Raw genomic sequence first — 19,691 nt, 5'->3', positions numbered from 1 at the left:
TGTAAATATACGCTCCCGGAAAGTTGCGAGGCAACGGGCGTAATTAATATTCACGAGGAGCGCCTTTACTGTAGTAGAATCCGTGATATGGCGTCTTGCTTCACACGAGTCCGTCCATACGAGTCCTGAGGCATGATTTTCCAAACGCAGACTGCTCTTTCACCGCTTTAAACCAGACTGACGCAAGACTACCGAACACACGGCCAGATTTAGACGTTTTTTCCATTTTCAAACGCATTTTTGCTAATTTCCTGCGGTATAAACTTGTTTATTAGCTTTAGCCAGGTAGCTTGTATTTGGGAATTGGAAAAGTATGATCAGCCCGGCTGTGGATTAATCGTCCTGTCTCAACAGAAGATTCATTTTTCTCTTGTGAAACCGCAATGTCACATACTGTAGTAAATATAGCCTGTTGTTTTTGTTATTCTAAAAGCAGAGCTGTCTGAAGTTGGTTTAGATTTGTAAAATACAGGAAAACTGGAGATCACCGCGAGGAAATCTGTTCAGGAGAGCAGACTAAAGCCCTTTCTGCCTTCAAACTAATCAGTTTAGACCAAACCAAGGCCGAAAATCCACCCAAAGCCTTTTCATTTCATCTTCAGAGAGAGAATAAAGCACAAAAACAGGCTGATATGATGTTTCCACAAGCCAGGCACTCGGTAAGTAGCTTGTTTTCCTTCATTCATGCTGATTGTCACACGGACATTGTATCTCTTGATGTATCTTACGGATGATACCAACGCAAAAAATACCATTTTATTTACATCTATAATGTCCTGTTGACACGAATCCTCATAATACCATGTTTTTTGACAAGCACCAGGATAATAACATGTTTTTGGAAATGGTACAATGGAAAAACGTGCCATGGCCAGACAATACCATTGTTTTAATTTACAAAAATGTACTTTGGCAGTACCATAATATCCTTGTGTATGAAATGCATGTTTTTTTTTTTTGTTTAAAATATGATGGCTTTACATGTAAATACCATACTATTTAAATATGCTATTGATTCAGTGTCATGAAATTATAATTTGGACCGTGGTACCATTATTACTGCCACAGTATGGGCAGTAATTATTATTTTTTTTAAGGGGTCATTCTGAGCTTTTTTGTTGTACCAGTCAACTATTAACTTATAATAAAAATTGTTTATTGTATACAATTGATTGGTAATTGATGATAATCGATGAACGCACACATACAGTTTAACTATGTGTGGATATATATATATATATAAGGCCTGAGCAAGTTAAAGCTGCAGTAGGTAACTTTTGTAAATATATATTTTTTACATATTTGTTAAACCTGTCATTATGTCCTGACAGTAGAATATGAGACAGATAATCTTGGAAAAAAAATCAAGCTCCTCCCTATTGCCATTTGCAGTTACGGTAAGAAAACAACCAATCAGAGCTGCGGTCTGTAACTTTGTTTGTGTTCAAAATGTAGAAAAATGTATATAATAAGCGAGTACACCATGAATCCCTTTTCCAAACCGTGTTTTTAGCTTGTCCTGAATCACTAGGGTGCACCTATAATAAGTGTTTATATTCGGACTATTTTAGATTGCTTCGGGGATACCGCGGCGGAGTAACCCAGTACCTTTGTGATTCTTCATAGACATAAACAGAGAGAAGTAGTTCCGGCTACGATGTTCTTCCACAAGACGCAAGCAGTTCTGTTTATTAACCGTCAAAAGTTACCTACCGCAGCTTTAATGCACTAACACATAATTAATTAACTAAACTTGCTAGAAACTAACTACAGCAACACATGTCAAACTTTTTCAAACTTGCATTAACACAATAATTTAATATGTAATTATTCTGTATATTAATTTTAATCCATGTAACATGAACCTTTTCATATAAACTGGAATACATCGAAAACTAGAGCCAAACTGAAATACTAACTGACATTAGTAATAAAAAGTATGGTGAATAAATTAAATAATCATAACTAAATGACTTATGAAAGCACGTATTTCTGTACATTATGAAATAAGGTAAATTGAAAGTCAATAAAACCTTGATTAATAGGAATATTTTAATTAAAATGTGCCTCCATGTACTGTTCAATAATGGATCAGCACTTACTACACAGAGCCGTAGTTCTCTGAAAAGCTACGCAATACTGCGCCATAATCGCAGATGAATCGCATGCGGTTATGAACACGATATTGCGTAGCTTGTCAGCAAAATACGACTCTGTGTAGTAAATTCCGCTCTATTTGAAAGCAGGTGATGGACATTTACTGCTAATCACAGAACCGGCTTTACTGACGAGACATGCATGACAATCACATGCAAATAATCGTGCCCTAATGTGGTGTGATGCAACACGATCCCCATCAGTAAACCGATGCCTCGTTCTATTTATGACAAAAAGTACTGACACTACGAATCAGATAATTTGCAACTGTATTGTGGCGTCATCAAGTTTAGACACGCTTTTAGCGCAGCGTGGCACGACAACTCTTGCGACTGGTGTAGACAGTTAGACAGTGTCTACTCCATTTACAAATAATTTATATATATATATATATATATATATATATATATATATGTGGAAATATAGACTAGAAAATATATTTACACTTGCTCTGTCCTACGTCCATGACCCTGACTCACTCCGGAGTTGCCAGTTTTAATCTTAACTGCTCTAAATGTCGAGTTTGCACTTGGATGGTTAGATGCAAGATGGGCTAGTATAAAAAATTTTTTTTTAAATTAATAAAAAAAAAAAAAAGCAGGAAATCTTTTTTCTTTTATTTTTTTATAATAATGAATCATCTTGTCTCAGTTACAAATTTGACTGGTAAATGATAAAGAATGATAGTCCCTTTTGTATTGTATTGCATATCAGGGATGACAGACTGATAAAATATGGTGTTTATGACTAGATGTAACTTTTGATAGGCTACTATCAAAGTGGTAAAACAGGGCCTGCCATCTTGTCTTTTTGGCTTGTTGTTTCTGATTGCAAGAGGGAAATCCAGATCAAATCCCAGAAGGTAAAACCAAAACAAAATAAAGTTAAAACTTGTTTTGAACAATTTCTTTGTCATCTAAAAATCAGATATATGACTTTTTGTGAAAAAAATTGGGATTTTAAAGCCATATCCACCAGCCCTATTGCAAAGTAAGATTATAGTTCCACATACAGACAAACCATGGGTCACAGGAGGGGTGGGATGTTTATCAGTACTGGCTTGGGATGGGTGTCATGATGCTTCTCAACCAATGAGAGCATTTGGAGATGGCCCTAAGACTGCAGCAGTGCTCACATCATGAATGCTCCCGATAAAATTATTTAGGCTAAGCATCAACATTCACAAACCACTGTTCCCTGTTATTTTTAACAAAAAAAGAATGCAATGAGCTCGCAATCTTAACTTTCTGAAATCTCTGATAGCAGGTGAAGAGAGCAGAGAAGCGCTCTCGCTCAACACAGTGGAGTGCATTGTTTTGTTAACTTTGTGGTTTATTATTTTGAGTCGTATGAAAGGCTGTAACACACGGCCCTCTCACGATATATTGCTTGACAGATGTTTTGCTTTTGCTGCTCAGAAATGTACACCCAATCATGCAGCACTTATCAGAAGATCTGCACTCCAGCACAGTTAGCACTCACACTCATTGATCTATATATAACTGAAAAGCGGTCTGGCCAGGGACGGCTAAACGAACCAGGGAGCGATCACACTAGTCAACTGAACCAGGTGGGCTTTGGGGGTCACATGCACTCAGGCACAGTTTAGATTGCTTAGTGTTGAGTGCACCCTTTTTCTCCCACATCCCACATACACACACACACGAGTCTCTACCCACACATCAAGTGTTGTCCCGTGCTACACTCTGTTGCACTGTGTCCCGCGATCATGCAGGTCTCTACACGTAAGGGGCCTGTTATAATGTTATGTTCGAGGCTTTGGACTCTGAGCATTTCTTTTTTTTCTATAACAAATTATAAAATATTTTCTATAACAACTTTAACTTTTTTTTTGGTAGAAATGCATGAACATTTGTGAACACCACTACTGAAAGACGTACACAAAGCATATTGTTTGAATGCATTTTGAAAACGAGCCTCTGAATGCATCAATTTACTAATCTTAATCAATTCAGTGTCATTAATTCCAGTGGAATATGTTAATTTACGCAAGATTTTTGCATGCCAATTTGCATCAAAGATCTCCTCAGAGACATATGAGACAACGTCTTTGTATATTAATTAATTTTGCATTGCTGTTCCATTGCATCTTACTATGTTTATTTGTTCTCTGGCAGCTTTTTTTCAGATATATGGTCTTCATCTCATGATTCAGATGTCAGGTTTGCAGGTAGCATGTCTGAATGATAGTGTTTCTGGTTCAGGTAGAGTCAGAGATGTTTGTTTGCACACTAGTTGCCTGGTTCCGTCCCTGTAGAGGCGTAATTGTGTTGTTTCCATGAATTGTTCCTAGGCACACAGTGGGCAGCTTGTGATAATGAGTCCCCAGTCATTATTTTGTTTGCACTCAAGCCTAATCCTGGCCCACAGACATATGTGAACACATAAACATGGGATACAAGTGTGTGGATTTGGGGGTTTCCTTTATCAAGTACTTTTTGCTATTCGAAGAGTAGATTTGGGAGCACATTTCAGTCTTCAGCTTCAGCTTGGGATGTGTGTGAGGAAGTGAACGGGACGTTCTGACACTTGAACACATGAAACTCAATTTTGAGTCTGAGAAACATCCTGAAACATTTCCTGATTTCTATATTTCATATTTGATTTTGAAGTATGTTAATGTTGGTGTTTCCTGTTATTAATTAAGCCTTAAGCAGTTTCATGAAGTGACACTTAAAACTACCTATAGCATGTTCAAAGCATTTGTTTATTCTCAGAATCTGAATTCCAATGAAATTTGTTCATATCTTAAACATAGTCCTAATAAGAGCAAACTAATAATACTATTAAATAAGATCTCATTGTAGAATTTTTTTATTTGCTTTATATATTTTATTATATTACAAAAAGTATATGTATACTATGTGCCGTGGTATATCCAAGTACATGTTTTATAAATATTAAATATAATTTATTACAATTTTTGAGTTCGCATTTAAAGAATTCATTTTTGTAATGTATATATGTATGTAATATTATATTTGTATATTACTTAATATTCTACGAATTAAAATGATAGAATGTTATATAATTAATATATATTATTAACCTAAATATACATTAATATTATAAAGGGGAAATAGTATATACACAAACTCAAATTGTGAAACTCGTGTATTAAATAAATTCAATGGACACAGACTGAAGTAGTTGCTTCTTTTAATTGTGATAATTGAGTTGAATTTCTGAAAATGAACTTTTCTATGACATTCTAATTTGAGATTCACCTGTGTATAAATATTATTTTTTCATTTATTATTATTATTTTATTATTATTATGTATTGGTTTAATATTAGTTAAACATACTTAAATAGACATAATGCATCATAATCTACATGCAATAATCATAATATATAATAAAAATAAATATTAAAATATATTCTTCTGTCTTTTTTCATATAATGTCAGTTTGTTTAGAGAATCTTGGTTTAATCCTATTAGGATTGTTTTTCCACAGTATGACAGTAATATTTCTTTAGCATCATGTTTTGTTGTTGTTGTTGACAAGGCTCTATATTTTCTTTAAACAACAGATTAATACCTCAGCAGTGGAAAATGATCCCATTACAGTCTTTAACTTTACATGTCTTACTGCTGCTGATGAATTCTTGATTACACTGACCAAACGTTGATCTTAGATCTCTGAGATTTCATCAGAAGTGGGAATCAGCCGGAGATTAACTGTGGGATCCCAAATCTTGGATTAGGAGTTACAGCCGACTGCTCCGTTTAATCCCAGCCTCAAAGATTTACTGTGTTCTCTGGAATTCCAGATCTTTGGGATCAGTTTGATTTATTAAACCTCTAAAGTTACTTAAAAACAGGCTTTTGGTTGATAGATTTAATAACTTGTTATGGGTCAAATCCTTCACAGAAGAAGGAAGGGAAGGATATTTTGCTGCAAACAGCAGCGCTTATGCTCACAGTCATGATCGAGAGTGAAAAACAGTCCACTTGGAATAAAGTGTTTGTGAAACCATTACTTTCAGCTTGTTTGTTGGCTCCTCCTTACCTGTGGTTATGTGCCAAAGTGAAGTACTTGGTGTTAAGGGTTTGTTCAAGTCTCTGGCCCTGAGTTTGAGCAGTAACAGTGATGCTTGACCTGGCAAACACTACAAGGATTTCACAGTCTGATACCACTTTGATACTCTAGTGCTTTAGAAAATCATCTACATACTGGTGCATTAAAGAAATCCCAACACTGATTTGAAGAACCCTATGACGGATCATCAAGAGAAGTAAAGAACCATATAACGGCACATGGTTGTTGAATATCCGTTATTCTCAGTGTGATGATTCATCAGGAGATTCACAGAAACACTGATTGTAGGTCAGTCGTCGCTTTCTGAGTGATTCATGTTCTTTCAGATTCTTCTTGTAATGTTATAGCTGAGATGTAACTGATACTGTTCTCAACTCATGTTATGATGTGTAAAAAAAAAAAAAAAAACTGCAGAAACATTTTGTGATTTATCAGTATGACTATATAATAATAATAATTTCATTTAGCTATGATATTATTATTATTATTATAAAAAAAAGAAATATTGCTAATATTTCACTTAAAAAAAGTTGACGTTTAAAAATCAATTGGTATTAATAATAAAATAGTAAAATAATTACTTTTATTAATTATCATATTTTTTCATATCTAACTTTTTTTAAATGGATTAGATAATCAATAGAAAACAATACAAATATTACTAATTTATATCATTTTAAAATATATTATTTTAAATTCTAAATTCTAATATTTATATCAATTTAATTAAAAAAAATTTTTATATTTATTTAAACAAACATATTAGCCTGTTGCTCACCTTGCTGTATCTGTAATACTGTAGCAGTTTTTAGTTTACAAGCAAAACGTCTATTTAGAATTGAATCTGTTACTATGAGACTCTTTCAGACACGTACACACACACACACACACACACACACACGCGCACAGCAGTCTGGGTTCATTATGTGTGTATTGTGTTGTGAGGGTGGACAGGGGTCTGGTAGACATTATTAAGGGCAACTGAATTAACAAGACCCCCAACAGAGAGAGAGGTTAATCCCTCCGGCACACACACACATACACACACACACACACACACACAAGCTTTCATTTTCTCAGAAAAAAATCGCGCACACACACTGTTAACTGTGTGTGTGCGGCTGCCACCATCACTGCTGCTAATGTGTTTATGAACTGCTGGAAGATCAGTCATACTGTGAAAACACACACACATTTATATATATGCTTGCACACATGAGCTTGAGTGTAATTGTGAGACTTTTTTTTTTCTGCGTGCTCAGCTCCCCTCCCCAAACATCTCACTTCCTGTGCTACAAGACACACACACACACCAGCCACAATTTCAGAGACACAAAAAAGCAGATAAGAGCCGGAGGGCTGTAAGTGTGTGTGTGTGTGTGTGTGTGTGTGTGTGTGTGTGTGTGTGTGTGTGCAGCAGATGTCTGGGTCACTCAGGCCAAAGTCACTCATTAGCATTACAAAGGGGGCAACAGCAGAGCCTCGTCAGCTGCCAGAGGACAGGAAGATTTCATTTACTTGTTATTTTTTATATATTTATTTGCAGATGCTTTATTTTTTTCAGTTTCAGTCTAGAGGGTTTAATTATTTTTTTTATTTGTTTTAAATATAGTGGCTTATCTTTTTTATTATAGAGGCTTTTTATTTTTTTCTGTCTTATTTTATTTTCTCTAATTCATTTTCTATTCTAGAGTCTTTTCTTTTGATTTCTGTTTTATTTTAGTAACTTTGTTTTATTAATTAGAATTTCTACTTGATATTCTAAGCTTTTTTTCAATTTCAGTTTTTTTCTAATGACTCTTTTATTGTGTGTGTGTGTGTGTGTGTGTTTTATGATTTGGAGTACATTTAACAGAATATGAGTGATGCTTGCTTGTGTAAACATCCCAGTGCTGTGATAATGCCAAGGCTCCAGCTAGTCAGCATTATATTTTTTTACTATGCAAGTCACAGATCTTGTAGTGTGCACACTAGTAGCAGACGCTTCTGCAGAGTTTCTGCAAGCAAAAGAAAGCAAGGCATTGTGAAGCACAAGCAAAGAAAAATAGACAAAGCACAACATTTTTCTTATTTGAGCTGTTCTGTGCAAATTAGTTTAAAAATGTGTTCTGAGTCTGATTAGTGTTATTAGACTTAAAGCCAGTTATATGTTTATAATGCACAAATGTCAGGGCATGTCAAAACTTCTCCAGGCCCCAGAGGGTTAAGTGTGCGCAGGATGATGACCTGTCCTGAAGCGTGTGTCTGGTTTAAGGTGTTCTGACTGGGGTTTAGTGTCACTAGTGAGGGATGCTGGAGGAGGAACAGCGCTCACAGGGGAGGCTCCTGTTTCTCCTCTAATTGATTACTAATAGCAGGAAGAGACTAGAGGGATTTACTGAAACACACACACACACACACACACGTCTCTCCTGCCCCTGGACACACATTATCTTCAGGAGGACAGAATTGCGGGGATTGTATGTGAGGGAGGAGATGGGAAAAGTGCTTCAGTTTAAAACTTTTAGACCTTTTCAATGTCTTTTCATGCAACAAATATTTCTGCTTATGAAGACATTGTAAAATGGTAAATAAAAAAACATGCATATTCATTGAATTGTGCAATAAGGCACCCAAGTACACAAGTCAATTATATATTAATATACAATTCTGTTTTTCTTTAGTTTATTCTACTCCATTCTAAAAATATTAACTAGTATTATTCAGAATGATAATTGTTATATATTATTATACAATAGGGTTCCAGAATCGTGTGTGTATGGTATGTATGTATTAATGTATTTAAGTCATCTGGATTGAAATCACAAAGAAAACTTAAAATAGGATAGAAGTAGGACTGATTGGAAACGTTTGCTTGTTACATTTACAGAGCTCTAATAATTACGCTAGTTTACATTTACGTTAACTTATATTATCTTAGGGGCCGTTCACATATCGTGTCTTTTGCGTGCTCAAGTCTGTTATTTCAAATGTAGGCACGCATTATGAGCGCTCATAATGGAAGCGACGCGGTCGCGATGCGTCCACACCGCATCGTGTTAAAAACAGAATTCAGCGTGTGTGTGTGTGTGTGTGTAAAGCAAGAATTCCCTGCTGAGATGTTTTGTTGTGGTTCTCCCATGGCGGCCAGTTGTGTGTAAACACACACACACACACGTTTATCCAGCAGTTTCTATGTATATCTGTCTGCTTTCAAACAGCTGTTTGTCTGTGAAGCACACTGAACACAGTTGCACATCCTGTTTCTCTCTTTCTAATGTGTGATGGTTTGTTCCTGTCTGTCTGGTCTAAAAGGTCAGAGGCCAGTGACCTCTGGTAAAGCGGGTTGGAGGTGAAAAGCCAATTTAATTCCAGCCTGACCTGACAAGCTGACCTCAAACACGCGGTGCAATCACTGGCTCTGTTGTGGTGTTTGTCAGAATTGTTTTAGGCTGTTTGCAGTAATTTAATGTCACTGTTATAACTCTGATCAAAAGGTTTTTTGTTTTTTTCCGAGTCAAACATTATATGCACTTTATTTTAGCAACAGTTAAGACTAAAATTAGCTTGATAACCACAGAGGGAGAAGTCTTACCAATTGAATATCTTTTATGATTCCGTGTGTGTACCTACTTCTTCCTAACCGATGCCTAGGTTGTTCATCTAAACGTTTTGATGTTGAATCCGTCTCTCATCTGTTGTCTCTGTTTTTCAGGCTTCGTCTCAGTCGACCCAGCCGCTCAAATTCACCACGTCGGACTCTTGTGATCGCATCAAAGATGAGTTTCAGTTCCTGCAGGCACAATATCACAGGTATACATACACAATACTACTCAAAAGTTTCAAAAGAATGATTTTTTAAAAATGAAATGAATGTTTATTCAGGAAGGATGCATTAAATTGATCAAAAATGACTGTTAAGACAGTATTTATTTAAAAACAGAAATCTTTTGAAACATTGTTTGAACTTACTGTTCATCACAGATTCCTCACGGTTTCCACAAAAATATGAAGCGGCACAACCGTTTTCAACATTATTAATAATAACTTTCTTGAGCAGCAGTTCAGTATATTAGATTGATTTCTGAAGGATCACGTGAGGAATGATCACAGGAATATATCACTTAAAATGCATATTTTAAAATGTAATGATATTTCCAAATGACTTTTTTTGCTGTATTTCTGATCAAATAAATGCATATTGTTGAGCAGAAGAGACTTGCTCTTTAAAAGCATTAAGCAGGAGCATACCAAAAGCATAACTAGTTTAACTGTTATTTAACAAGACCTTGAGGAGCACAGGAAGTTTCTCTCCTACACCCTAAAAACACCCTCTCCGGGACGCTCAAAGAGTGTGAACGCAGCCCCTCATGGAAAAGCTTCCTGTCAGCACCAGAGATAAGCGCGATCACGGAGGACATCCGGCCATCACACATCAGAGAAACCACGGGCCGAGGAAGGAAGAGGGAAATGGAGACTGCACTGCGGCGCTTTAGATTAATTTAGACGTCAGTAGACCGTAACATCTTAAAACAATGGACGGCCACTTCACCTTACAGCTCCATGTCACTGAGTATTTCCACAAGTAATGCTAATGAATGAGTGATTATTCTGTGGAGCTGCTCGGGATTGCATAATGGTGTTATCATTATTGCTTTAGTGATTAAAGACCTCATTAAATGGTCTGACAAATGCAATTTTCTCTCCTGTGTTGATGTTAGGGCGTGGGGATGGGCTGAGTCAGTCGTCTTTAGTTCACGTCACAGTCATAAACCGTGATTTACTGCTTGCTATTAGTCGTGGCAGGTGGTGTTGGGGGGGGGCTTCTCATTCTAGAGTGCATTTATTTTTTAGTTTTTTAGATCCAGAAATTGGCCATAAAACGGTTTTCTCAGCAGAGAAAATATAAACTTATATTTATATTATATTTATATTATATATAAATATATTTAAATGCATAAACATTGTTTCATAGTATTTTGTAGGTATATGCTACTGTATTCTTTATGATAACATAATAATTCTAAATAATGATTAATAATGATGCAATGTTTCCTGAGCAGCAGATCCGCATATTAGGATTTCTGAAGGATCATGGGACACTGAAGACTGGAGTAATGATGCTATCACAGGAATAAATTACAGTTAACAGTTGCTTTAAATTGTAATATTTCAGTTTTTTTTTTTTTTAAATAGATGTAGCCTTGGTGAGCACGAGAAACGAATTTCAAAACATTAAAAAAAATAAAAATCTTGCCAACCCCAAACTTTTTGAAGGGTAGTGTGTGTGTAACTATTTAATATAAAAAGTTTTATGTGAAGAAAATAAATCCTACATTCCTTCATTACTTTCGTCTCAACACATGGCCATCCCCAATCACAATCCTCCATGAGGCAGTCCAGACAGGAAACCGGTTGCTGAATTCTTTCTGGCTTTTTTCCCCTGCTTCTAGAGCGAGAGACAGAGAGAGAGAAATTGAGGTGAAGTGCAGCTGACCGCCTCAATGAAGTGTGTGTGTGTGTGTGTGTTTTAGGGTGAAATGTAAATATTGAAGCCGTCATACACAGACTGGGTCATTTAAACCACATTTCCTTTATTTAAAGATGCATCATGTAATTCACAACATATAAACATATTTAACAAGAAGCGAGTAGTGCATCTCATGTCTTTCTGTGTTTCAGTCTGAAGATGGAATGTGATAAACTGGCGAGTGAGAAATCTGAAATGCAGCGTCATTACATAATGGTGAGTAAAACATGCATGATGTGCAGATCATATGGAAGCGGTTTCCACTGCCAATAAAACAGACAAATAAACTCTTAATTCTAAGAAGAAATGTCAGAATTGTGCTGTTTTTTAGTTTTGTTATATGTGCATTTCTTACTTGTGTTGGTTTGTTTTGGCAGTAGTTCAGTTTTGGTTGTTTGTCATGTGATTAAATGTTTTTTGATCTTGTCTGTAAGGCTGTGTGTCTGCAGTAATCTAATATTTTCCATTAAAAAAAAAATATATTTTTAGTTAAAACTTTAACTTTTGTCATTTTATGTGCTTTGTCATTTCCATTTTTAATATTACTATTTAGATTCAAGCAGTTTCAGTCTTCATTTAATTCCAGGTTTTTCATTTCATTTTAGTGCTTCAAACTTGTTTTACTTCAAGGCAATATTTGTAATGGTTTTTAGCTACAGATTTTCATCCAATGCTTATTTATTTGAGCTTAATTTCAGCCTTATTATAAATAACAAATGTGTTAGAATTGCTTCAGTTTTAGTCAACTAAAGATGATATTATTCCTCTGCTGTTTTTTCTGCCTCCGTATGTATTGCCTCTTTGAGACACATGTAGGGTGATTCTGGAGAGTTTTTGGACATTTTGAGATGTCCGTGTTTCTCCCAAATGTATAAATATAAGAATCATTACACGTGCAGCTGTCATATGTTATATATATGTTATATAATATTATTACAATTTAAAATAGCTGTTTGTTTTTCTGAGATGGCAAAGCTGAATTTCTTATCTTATGTCTCTTTCCTGTTTCTGGGACTGCAGTATTATGAGATGTCATACGGACTCAACATGGAAATGCACAAACAGGTGAGAATCTGAATATTGTGCCAGAATCAGCACAAATCTACATAAAATGTGGGGGAAAGTTAATGCATTATTATATTTGTGTAAAAAAACAAAATGCATGTAATAAATATAGCAGGAGGATATATAAACCTTTAGACTTGTGTTTGTGCAGTTTGCTTTAAACTACAGGCTTACTTGTATGGTTTGTACATACACAGCGTCCTAAGTGTCTTTCAAACACGGTTGGTCAGCATACATTATCATGACTGACTGCTGTTTGTGTGTTTCTTTGCAACATCAGCAGCTTTGTTAATGGATGTAAACCCCTGAGATGTGCTTGTGTTCTGTCCGCAGGCGGAGATTGTGAAGAGATTGAATGGAATCTGTGCTCAGGTGTTGCCTTACCTGTCTCAAGAGGTCAGACCGTGTGATTTATTGATGACACACTCTCTGTAATGACACTCGGCCTCATCAGTGACATAAGTGTGTGTGTGTGTGTGTGTGTGTGCAGCACCAGCAGCAGGTCCTGGGGGCGATTGAGCGAGCCAAACAGGTCACCCCTCCTGAGATGAACTCTATTATTCGAGTAGGAACCTCACACCATTCAACTTCATGTGTTATTGTGTACGACTGGCAGATTATTGCTAGACAACAAATACATTTATACAATTAAATTATACTTTTAGCCTCTCGTTATTTGTATATCTATAACTATATACAGATATCTAAAAAAAAAAAAAAAAAAAAAATTATATATATATATATATATATATATATATATATATATATATAATTTCACAGTAAATTGTTTAAATGATAGCCAATTAAAACAGTGTTTTAACACTATAAAAAATCTCTATTAAAAAAAGGACAATTCATATTTTTTTATTATATTATATTATATTAATAATTATTATTTATTACTGCTTTATTATTAACTGTTTTTGCTCTGAACAAAGTCAAGGATGATTTTTTTTTGTATTTTATATATATATATATATATATATATATATATATATATATATATATATATATATATATATATATTATATTATTTCCATGATGGCTCAAGCGAATCATTGAATCATAGATTCATGTTTACATGCATCATTAATGAACAGTTTTTGAAACTGAAAACAAAAACAGTGTCAAAATTACAAAAAATGACAGAAAAAGTAAAATTGAAATGTTTATATTCTCATCAGTGAACGTTGTAAATACAGACTACATTTATTCTGCAAAATATTCTGGTAACAGCAAACATGCAGCTAAACGTGATGTGGCTGTGTCATGAACTTCAGAAAGAATGCGTTCGTTATATGTGACGGGTGTTTGTCTGTGTGTGTGTTGGTGTAAACGCAGCAGCAGCTTCAGGTTCACCAGCTCTCTCAGCTTCAGGGTTTGGCGTTACCCATGACCCCTCTGCCCCTGGGCTTGACTCCGCCCACCATGCCCGCCGTCACCTCCAGCTCCGGCCTCCTGTCTCTGTCCAGCATCCTCGCATCTCACGCACACCTGGCCAAGGAGGACAGGAGCTCCCGCGACGGGGCCGAGGGCCACCGCGAGGACGACGCAGACAAATCCAACTAGCCTTCATACAGACGCTTCGATTCTGTGCAGAAGAAGAGCCAGCTCCTGTCTCACCCGATTGGGTCTGATTCAATATCTCTCTCTCTCTCTCTGTTACTACAGCAAATCTTTATTCTGTTTGATTCATTTTCTTTTCATTAGTGGTGTTTGCTAAGGCTCTATTAATATTGCTCATACTTGGGGTTAGTGATTTGAACAAACCCCTATCCCTAAATCTTGAACTCCAGCATGTATCAAGGTCCTTATCCAGAGACCTGACTATAATAGAGACTCTCAATAGTCACCCAGAATGCCTGGCAATGCTCTGGCAACAACCGAGTAATTGCACAGTTGTCCTCTCAAGCACCCCTAACATAACCACTCAAAATACTTCTGATACCTACTAGTCAGTATATTTCATCATATTCTGTTCTGGGCATATCTAGTTAAGAGTTTTAACAATCTGGTGAACCTGTCACAGGAATTAATATACATGTTTTACATGAGACAACACTGTCTATATTGTCCTCAGAAAGGTCTAAATGCCTTACGAAGGCCTTACCCAGTGTGTGTGTGTGTGTGTGTTTGTGTGTAGGACAGTGACAGATGAAAACAGGGATGTTCATGTCATGCTAGTTGTTCTGTTTGCGGTGCATGTGTTTCCATGAGTGAGCGTGCAGCTGTGATACTATCAGACTACTACTAGAGCAGTGTACTCAGCAGATTTCAGTCTTGACCCTTGATTTGATCTGCTTTTAGTTAATACTAAACTTCACTTCCTATTATTAATGACTGAAAGTATATTGTTAGTGATTAAAACGGCGATTTAGTCAATCAAGATACTAAAAAGCATTTAAATGTAATTTTTAATATTCAAATTATTGAACTCTAAACTAAAATGCAAAAACAATCGAGACTTAAGACTGAAACTGATGTCTTGTGTAATTACAATAATAATCAAATAAAAAAATCAATCAACTATTTATTTTAGTAAGTTGTTTTAATGTCTAAAATCACACTTTACAGTAAGATCTCGTTTGTTAACTTGAGTTAATGCAGTGACTGTCATCAACTAACAATGTATTTTTACTGCACGTATTAACCTTTGATAATGTTAGTGAATATTAATACAATTATTCATGCTTTGTATTAATAGCCTAAATGCTGAACCTAACATTAACTAAGATTAATAAATGCTGTTTAAGTATTGTTAATGTTAACAAATAAAACACTCTTGTAAAGCATTACCAATATAACAGATAAAATCTCATCTTTGTCATAATTTTCAAAGGCAGTTTAATAAATAACCTGTTTTATTTTGAATGGCCGCTGCATGCTCAGTGTAGCACACAGTACACACTGCTCACTCAGTAGTATGCTAGTATTCAAGGATGTTTTAAAGACAAGACTACTTAAGGTTGTACATATGCACGGGTGCATTGTGGGTATTTTCTAATTGTGTGTTCCTGGACATTTGTTTTTTGTGTCCCATGATGTATGCTAAGAAACGCTCACCGTTGAGCCCTGGATCGCTTCTTTTAATCTACAAATGAAGTTTTCTGATTTCTAGATATTTTCCCAGTTTATTTCGCTTGAGCTCAGAAACCGACGGCCAGTTTATATACATGTATGAATATATCAATATACATTTAACTTTGTATGTATAAAGCTATGTTTATGGTGTATGTGGCCACATTTAGCGCAGGTTATATTTACAGAAATCTCTGATCATTTAATAATCAAGTGTAGCACTGGCTGGTCTCGACTAGTTCTAGCTGCTAAAGGAGAAATGATTAGTTCAGCGGTTGGTCTTGGTCTCAATCTCATGAACATCAGCCGTAAAGGTGGAGTTTGTTACTTAAATCCACTGACTCGAACGATTCCTGAAGCCTCCTTCTTCTGAGGACTCATCTGATATTTGCCACATTTTGGAGCTTTGTAGTAGTTTTTTAAAAGGTGTGTGTGTGTTGTGACATGATGTACTTGATGGAAATGTATGTTGTTTGTGTTGATAAACTGCTATTATACTTCATTTAAAGACGATTGTTGGAAGAAAAAGGTTAAACGTGTACTAAGAATGAGAGCTTGAGCAGTAAGGAAGTGTTTATGGTGCCTTACAAATAAAAGATTCATTGGACCTTTATCAGTGCTGCTGTTTGGGTTTCATTTCATTTATATAATCAGTCATAAGTCCTCAAATATCATTGCTTAGGAAACATTAAAATAATTTTAGAATTACATTTTTGACCAGTGTTGAATTCTTTTTGAACTTGTATTTCTTTATTGACTTAGTTTTGAAATAAATTAATACTTCTATTCAGCAAAGATGCATTAAAATGATCAGAAGTCACAGTAAAGAGATTAAGAGATATAAATGCTGTTTCTATGAACTTTCTATTCATCAAAGAATATGATGAAAATAAAATGTATCATGCAAATCGGAAGGATTTCTGAAAGATCATGTGACACTGAAGACTGGAGTAATGATGCTGAAAATTCATCACAGGAATAAATTGCATTTTGAAATATATTCCCAAGTTATTTTAAATTGTAGTAATATTTCACAATATTACAGTTTTATCATATTTTTAATTAATTAAATGCTGCTTAGTAAATACATAAATTCTGACCGACTCTAAACTTAGCATAGTGCTCGTGCATTTTCATTAAAACAGGAGCTAGAGAATCTAGTGCCTGACATGTAAAGGTTAATATTTGACCTCTGCTGTATTTGTGTATTCCAGCAGCAGAGCCGTCCAGATTTATAATGTCCTTTCTTACGCTTGAAAGCTCCTGTTCACGGTTTGCTTTCTAGTGTTTTGAAAAGAGCCACGTGAAGATTGTGGAAAACTCCTGTTGTGTTTCATTGAAAGACTAAAGTCATTTTTGATCAACATAAAGGGTAAGTGATGTGTAATGAAAAATATATTTTCTATGTAAACAATTTGTTTTTCAGGAGACAGTTTCTGTTCTGTACAGCAGAGGCTGCTGTTGCATCACAGTAATACATGCTTTTCACAGAACGGGTGGTGATATTTCATTAATGCGAGAGCAAGATCATGTGAGTGTCAACATTAAACATGCCATCAAGATTATTAAATTGCATATTTGTTTATACTCTAAATCGTTTATGAAGCAGAAATGGTTTATGTTTGTCCAGCTTCATTACTGTGTTATGATGAGCAGTCTGTCCAAAACGAGCTGAAATTACAGTCATCAGAGGATCTGATTTTCATCTGCACGACAGCATCGCTTTAGAAACACACCATTAAGCTGCGCGCTTCATCAGCGCTGTGTCAGCAACTAATTAGCATATCAGGCATTACAGCACACAGACAGAACTTGCCATGTTATTGCTCTTGTGATGCACTTTTTATGCTTTTACATTTTATTTGTTATTTGATTTGTAAAGTGAACTGGGACCTGTTTCATAAAACAAGTTTGCCAAAGTAAGCCAAGCTAGTTTCAGTTTGTCTGAATTATTTTGAACCAGAGCAACTGAAAATAAGTCACTAACTTAAATAAACCTGGCTTATTTGGTAAACGTGTTTTATGAAACAGGCCCCTGGTTTCCATGACTCTTCAGGGGTTTTTTTTAATGTGATTTTGAGTTATTTTCAGGAACGTTTTTTATTCATTTTTAACTTACTTATTTGATATTTCTGTTATTGTTTATTTATTTTTTAAGTTTTTGTTATGTATTATTTTTACATTTTATTGTCATTTTAGGTTATTTTGTTTTTTATTTTGAAGTCATTTATTCATTTTTATTTCTTTCTTTTGTTATTTGGAAAAATATTTATAATAAAAATATTATATATATATATATATATATATATATATATATATATATATATATATATATATATATATATATATATATATATATATATATATATAATATTCTTATGAACATGTTCAGCCTGGGATAATTATTTTCACCCAGTGGAAAAGTATGAAAACCAGTATGATTGATATATGCATTTTCACCTCTGCAGATCTATACAGACGAATAATAAAATAATAATAATAATGATAATGGTTTATTATTTGCATTTAGATGAGTGTAGCCTATAGAGTTCTGATTTGATCTGCTTAATGAAGTTAACAATACACTAGTCTTTCTTTCTGTCTTTCTTCATTGCATACAATCCAAACTGTATGCGTACATTCTGTGGGTCTGTTCATTTCCTCTGGTTGATGGAGATGTGGCCTGTGGCGGAGCTCTCACATGATATTTCATTAAACTCTTTCAGGCTGTGTGTGTGTGTGTGTGTGTGTGCTGTCACTATCTCACTTTTCATTCCTCAGCCTGTCATCATCCTCCCATTGCTGTTTTATTTCATGCACCACTCCTCCTTCTCCTCTTAGGTTCTGCAGCTCTCCCTCCCTTTTTCCACCTTTCATTTTTTTAAATCTTTATATCTGATAATAAATGTTTTATTTTAATGCATTTTAATTTCATTTTGTTTAACCAGATTTGTTCACATTGTGATTTCGCTTTAAAACAAAATGTATTATTATGAGTCACATCTTTAAATCTTTGAGTTTAACATTTTATTCACTGCAGTTTGGCTTCTTGAACGAGTCATACTTTCGAACCGGTTCTTTTTAGTGATTCAGTCGAGACGAGTTTTTTAAGTTGCACAAAAATTAATTTTAATTTGTAATGCATTTTAATTTCCCTTTAAGCAGATGTGCACACTTCAATGTGATTTCGTGATAAAATAAAATTAATTAGCCTAAATATTGTCAAAGTGAATCGTTATCTCATAATCTCATGAATATTCACAATATCAATTCGCTTCTTGAACGCCGATTGGCTCTCCATCTTCATTATGCGGCGGTTGAAAAAAAAAAACTTCATTACCCACAATGCAACACAGACGCGCCTGCGCTTTAGTTCTGCCTCACTATTGGTCCAGATCAAAGCAGATGTAATGACCCAACGTGGGCAATGGTGTCACTCATTGGCCTTGACTTTAACCTCGCTAGCCAATCAGAGTCCAGTCTTGAAAAGAGACGTTAAGGCCGCAATGTTTGTACATTATGTTCTGTGTTACGATACGAACGGCTTCCCGCTTTGTTCTCTTTCAAACATTATTTCATTTAAAATAGCTGAGTTTATAATACTAATATAACATATACCAATATAATTTGGTTTCAACTGTTTTATCACTTACGGGGTTTCCCCCCCCGTTTTATCCTATTTATTAAATCTTCATAAGCAAATGTAAGTGGTCGACCTTAAAAGCAGCTTTGGCTCTCCGCAGTTAATGTCAATCTCACAGGCGCAGTATTACAGGCAGCACCGCTGAGAAGAGCTGCTGTGCGTTTTCTTTTCTCTT

At 35.1% G+C, this 19,691-nt stretch overlaps 1 protein-coding gene across 2 annotated transcripts; it reads left to right on the top strand.

The window, feature by feature from the left end:
• The first annotated feature begins 55 nt into the window (after positions 1-55).
• On the top strand, positions 56-16,486 carry chico. Of its 2 annotated transcripts, none has more exons than XM_052548615.1 (7): positions 56-659; positions 9,916-10,013; positions 11,883-11,946; positions 12,751-12,795; positions 13,129-13,191; positions 13,286-13,360; positions 14,140-16,486. In XM_052548615.1, the coding sequence occupies exons 1-7, from the start codon at positions 633-635 to the stop codon at positions 14,362-14,364; spliced, it is 597 nt and encodes a 198-aa protein (XP_052404575.1). In that variant the 5' UTR covers positions 56-632; the 3' UTR covers positions 14,365-16,486. The 2 variants fall into 2 exon arrangements, with proteins under 2 accessions (XP_052404575.1, XP_052404574.1); XM_052548614.1 differs by having other exon boundaries at positions 57-659; positions 14,137-16,486.
• The last annotated feature ends 3,205 nt before the right edge of the window (positions 16,487-19,691 follow it).

This window comes from Carassius gibelio, chromosome B2 (assembly GCF_023724105.1).
Source record: "Carassius gibelio isolate Cgi1373 ecotype wild population from Czech Republic chromosome B2, carGib1.2-hapl.c, whole genome shotgun sequence".
NCBI lineage: Eukaryota > Metazoa > Chordata > Actinopteri > Cypriniformes > Cyprinidae > Carassius > Carassius gibelio.
This window is presented reverse-complemented; position numbering and strand designations above follow the sequence as displayed.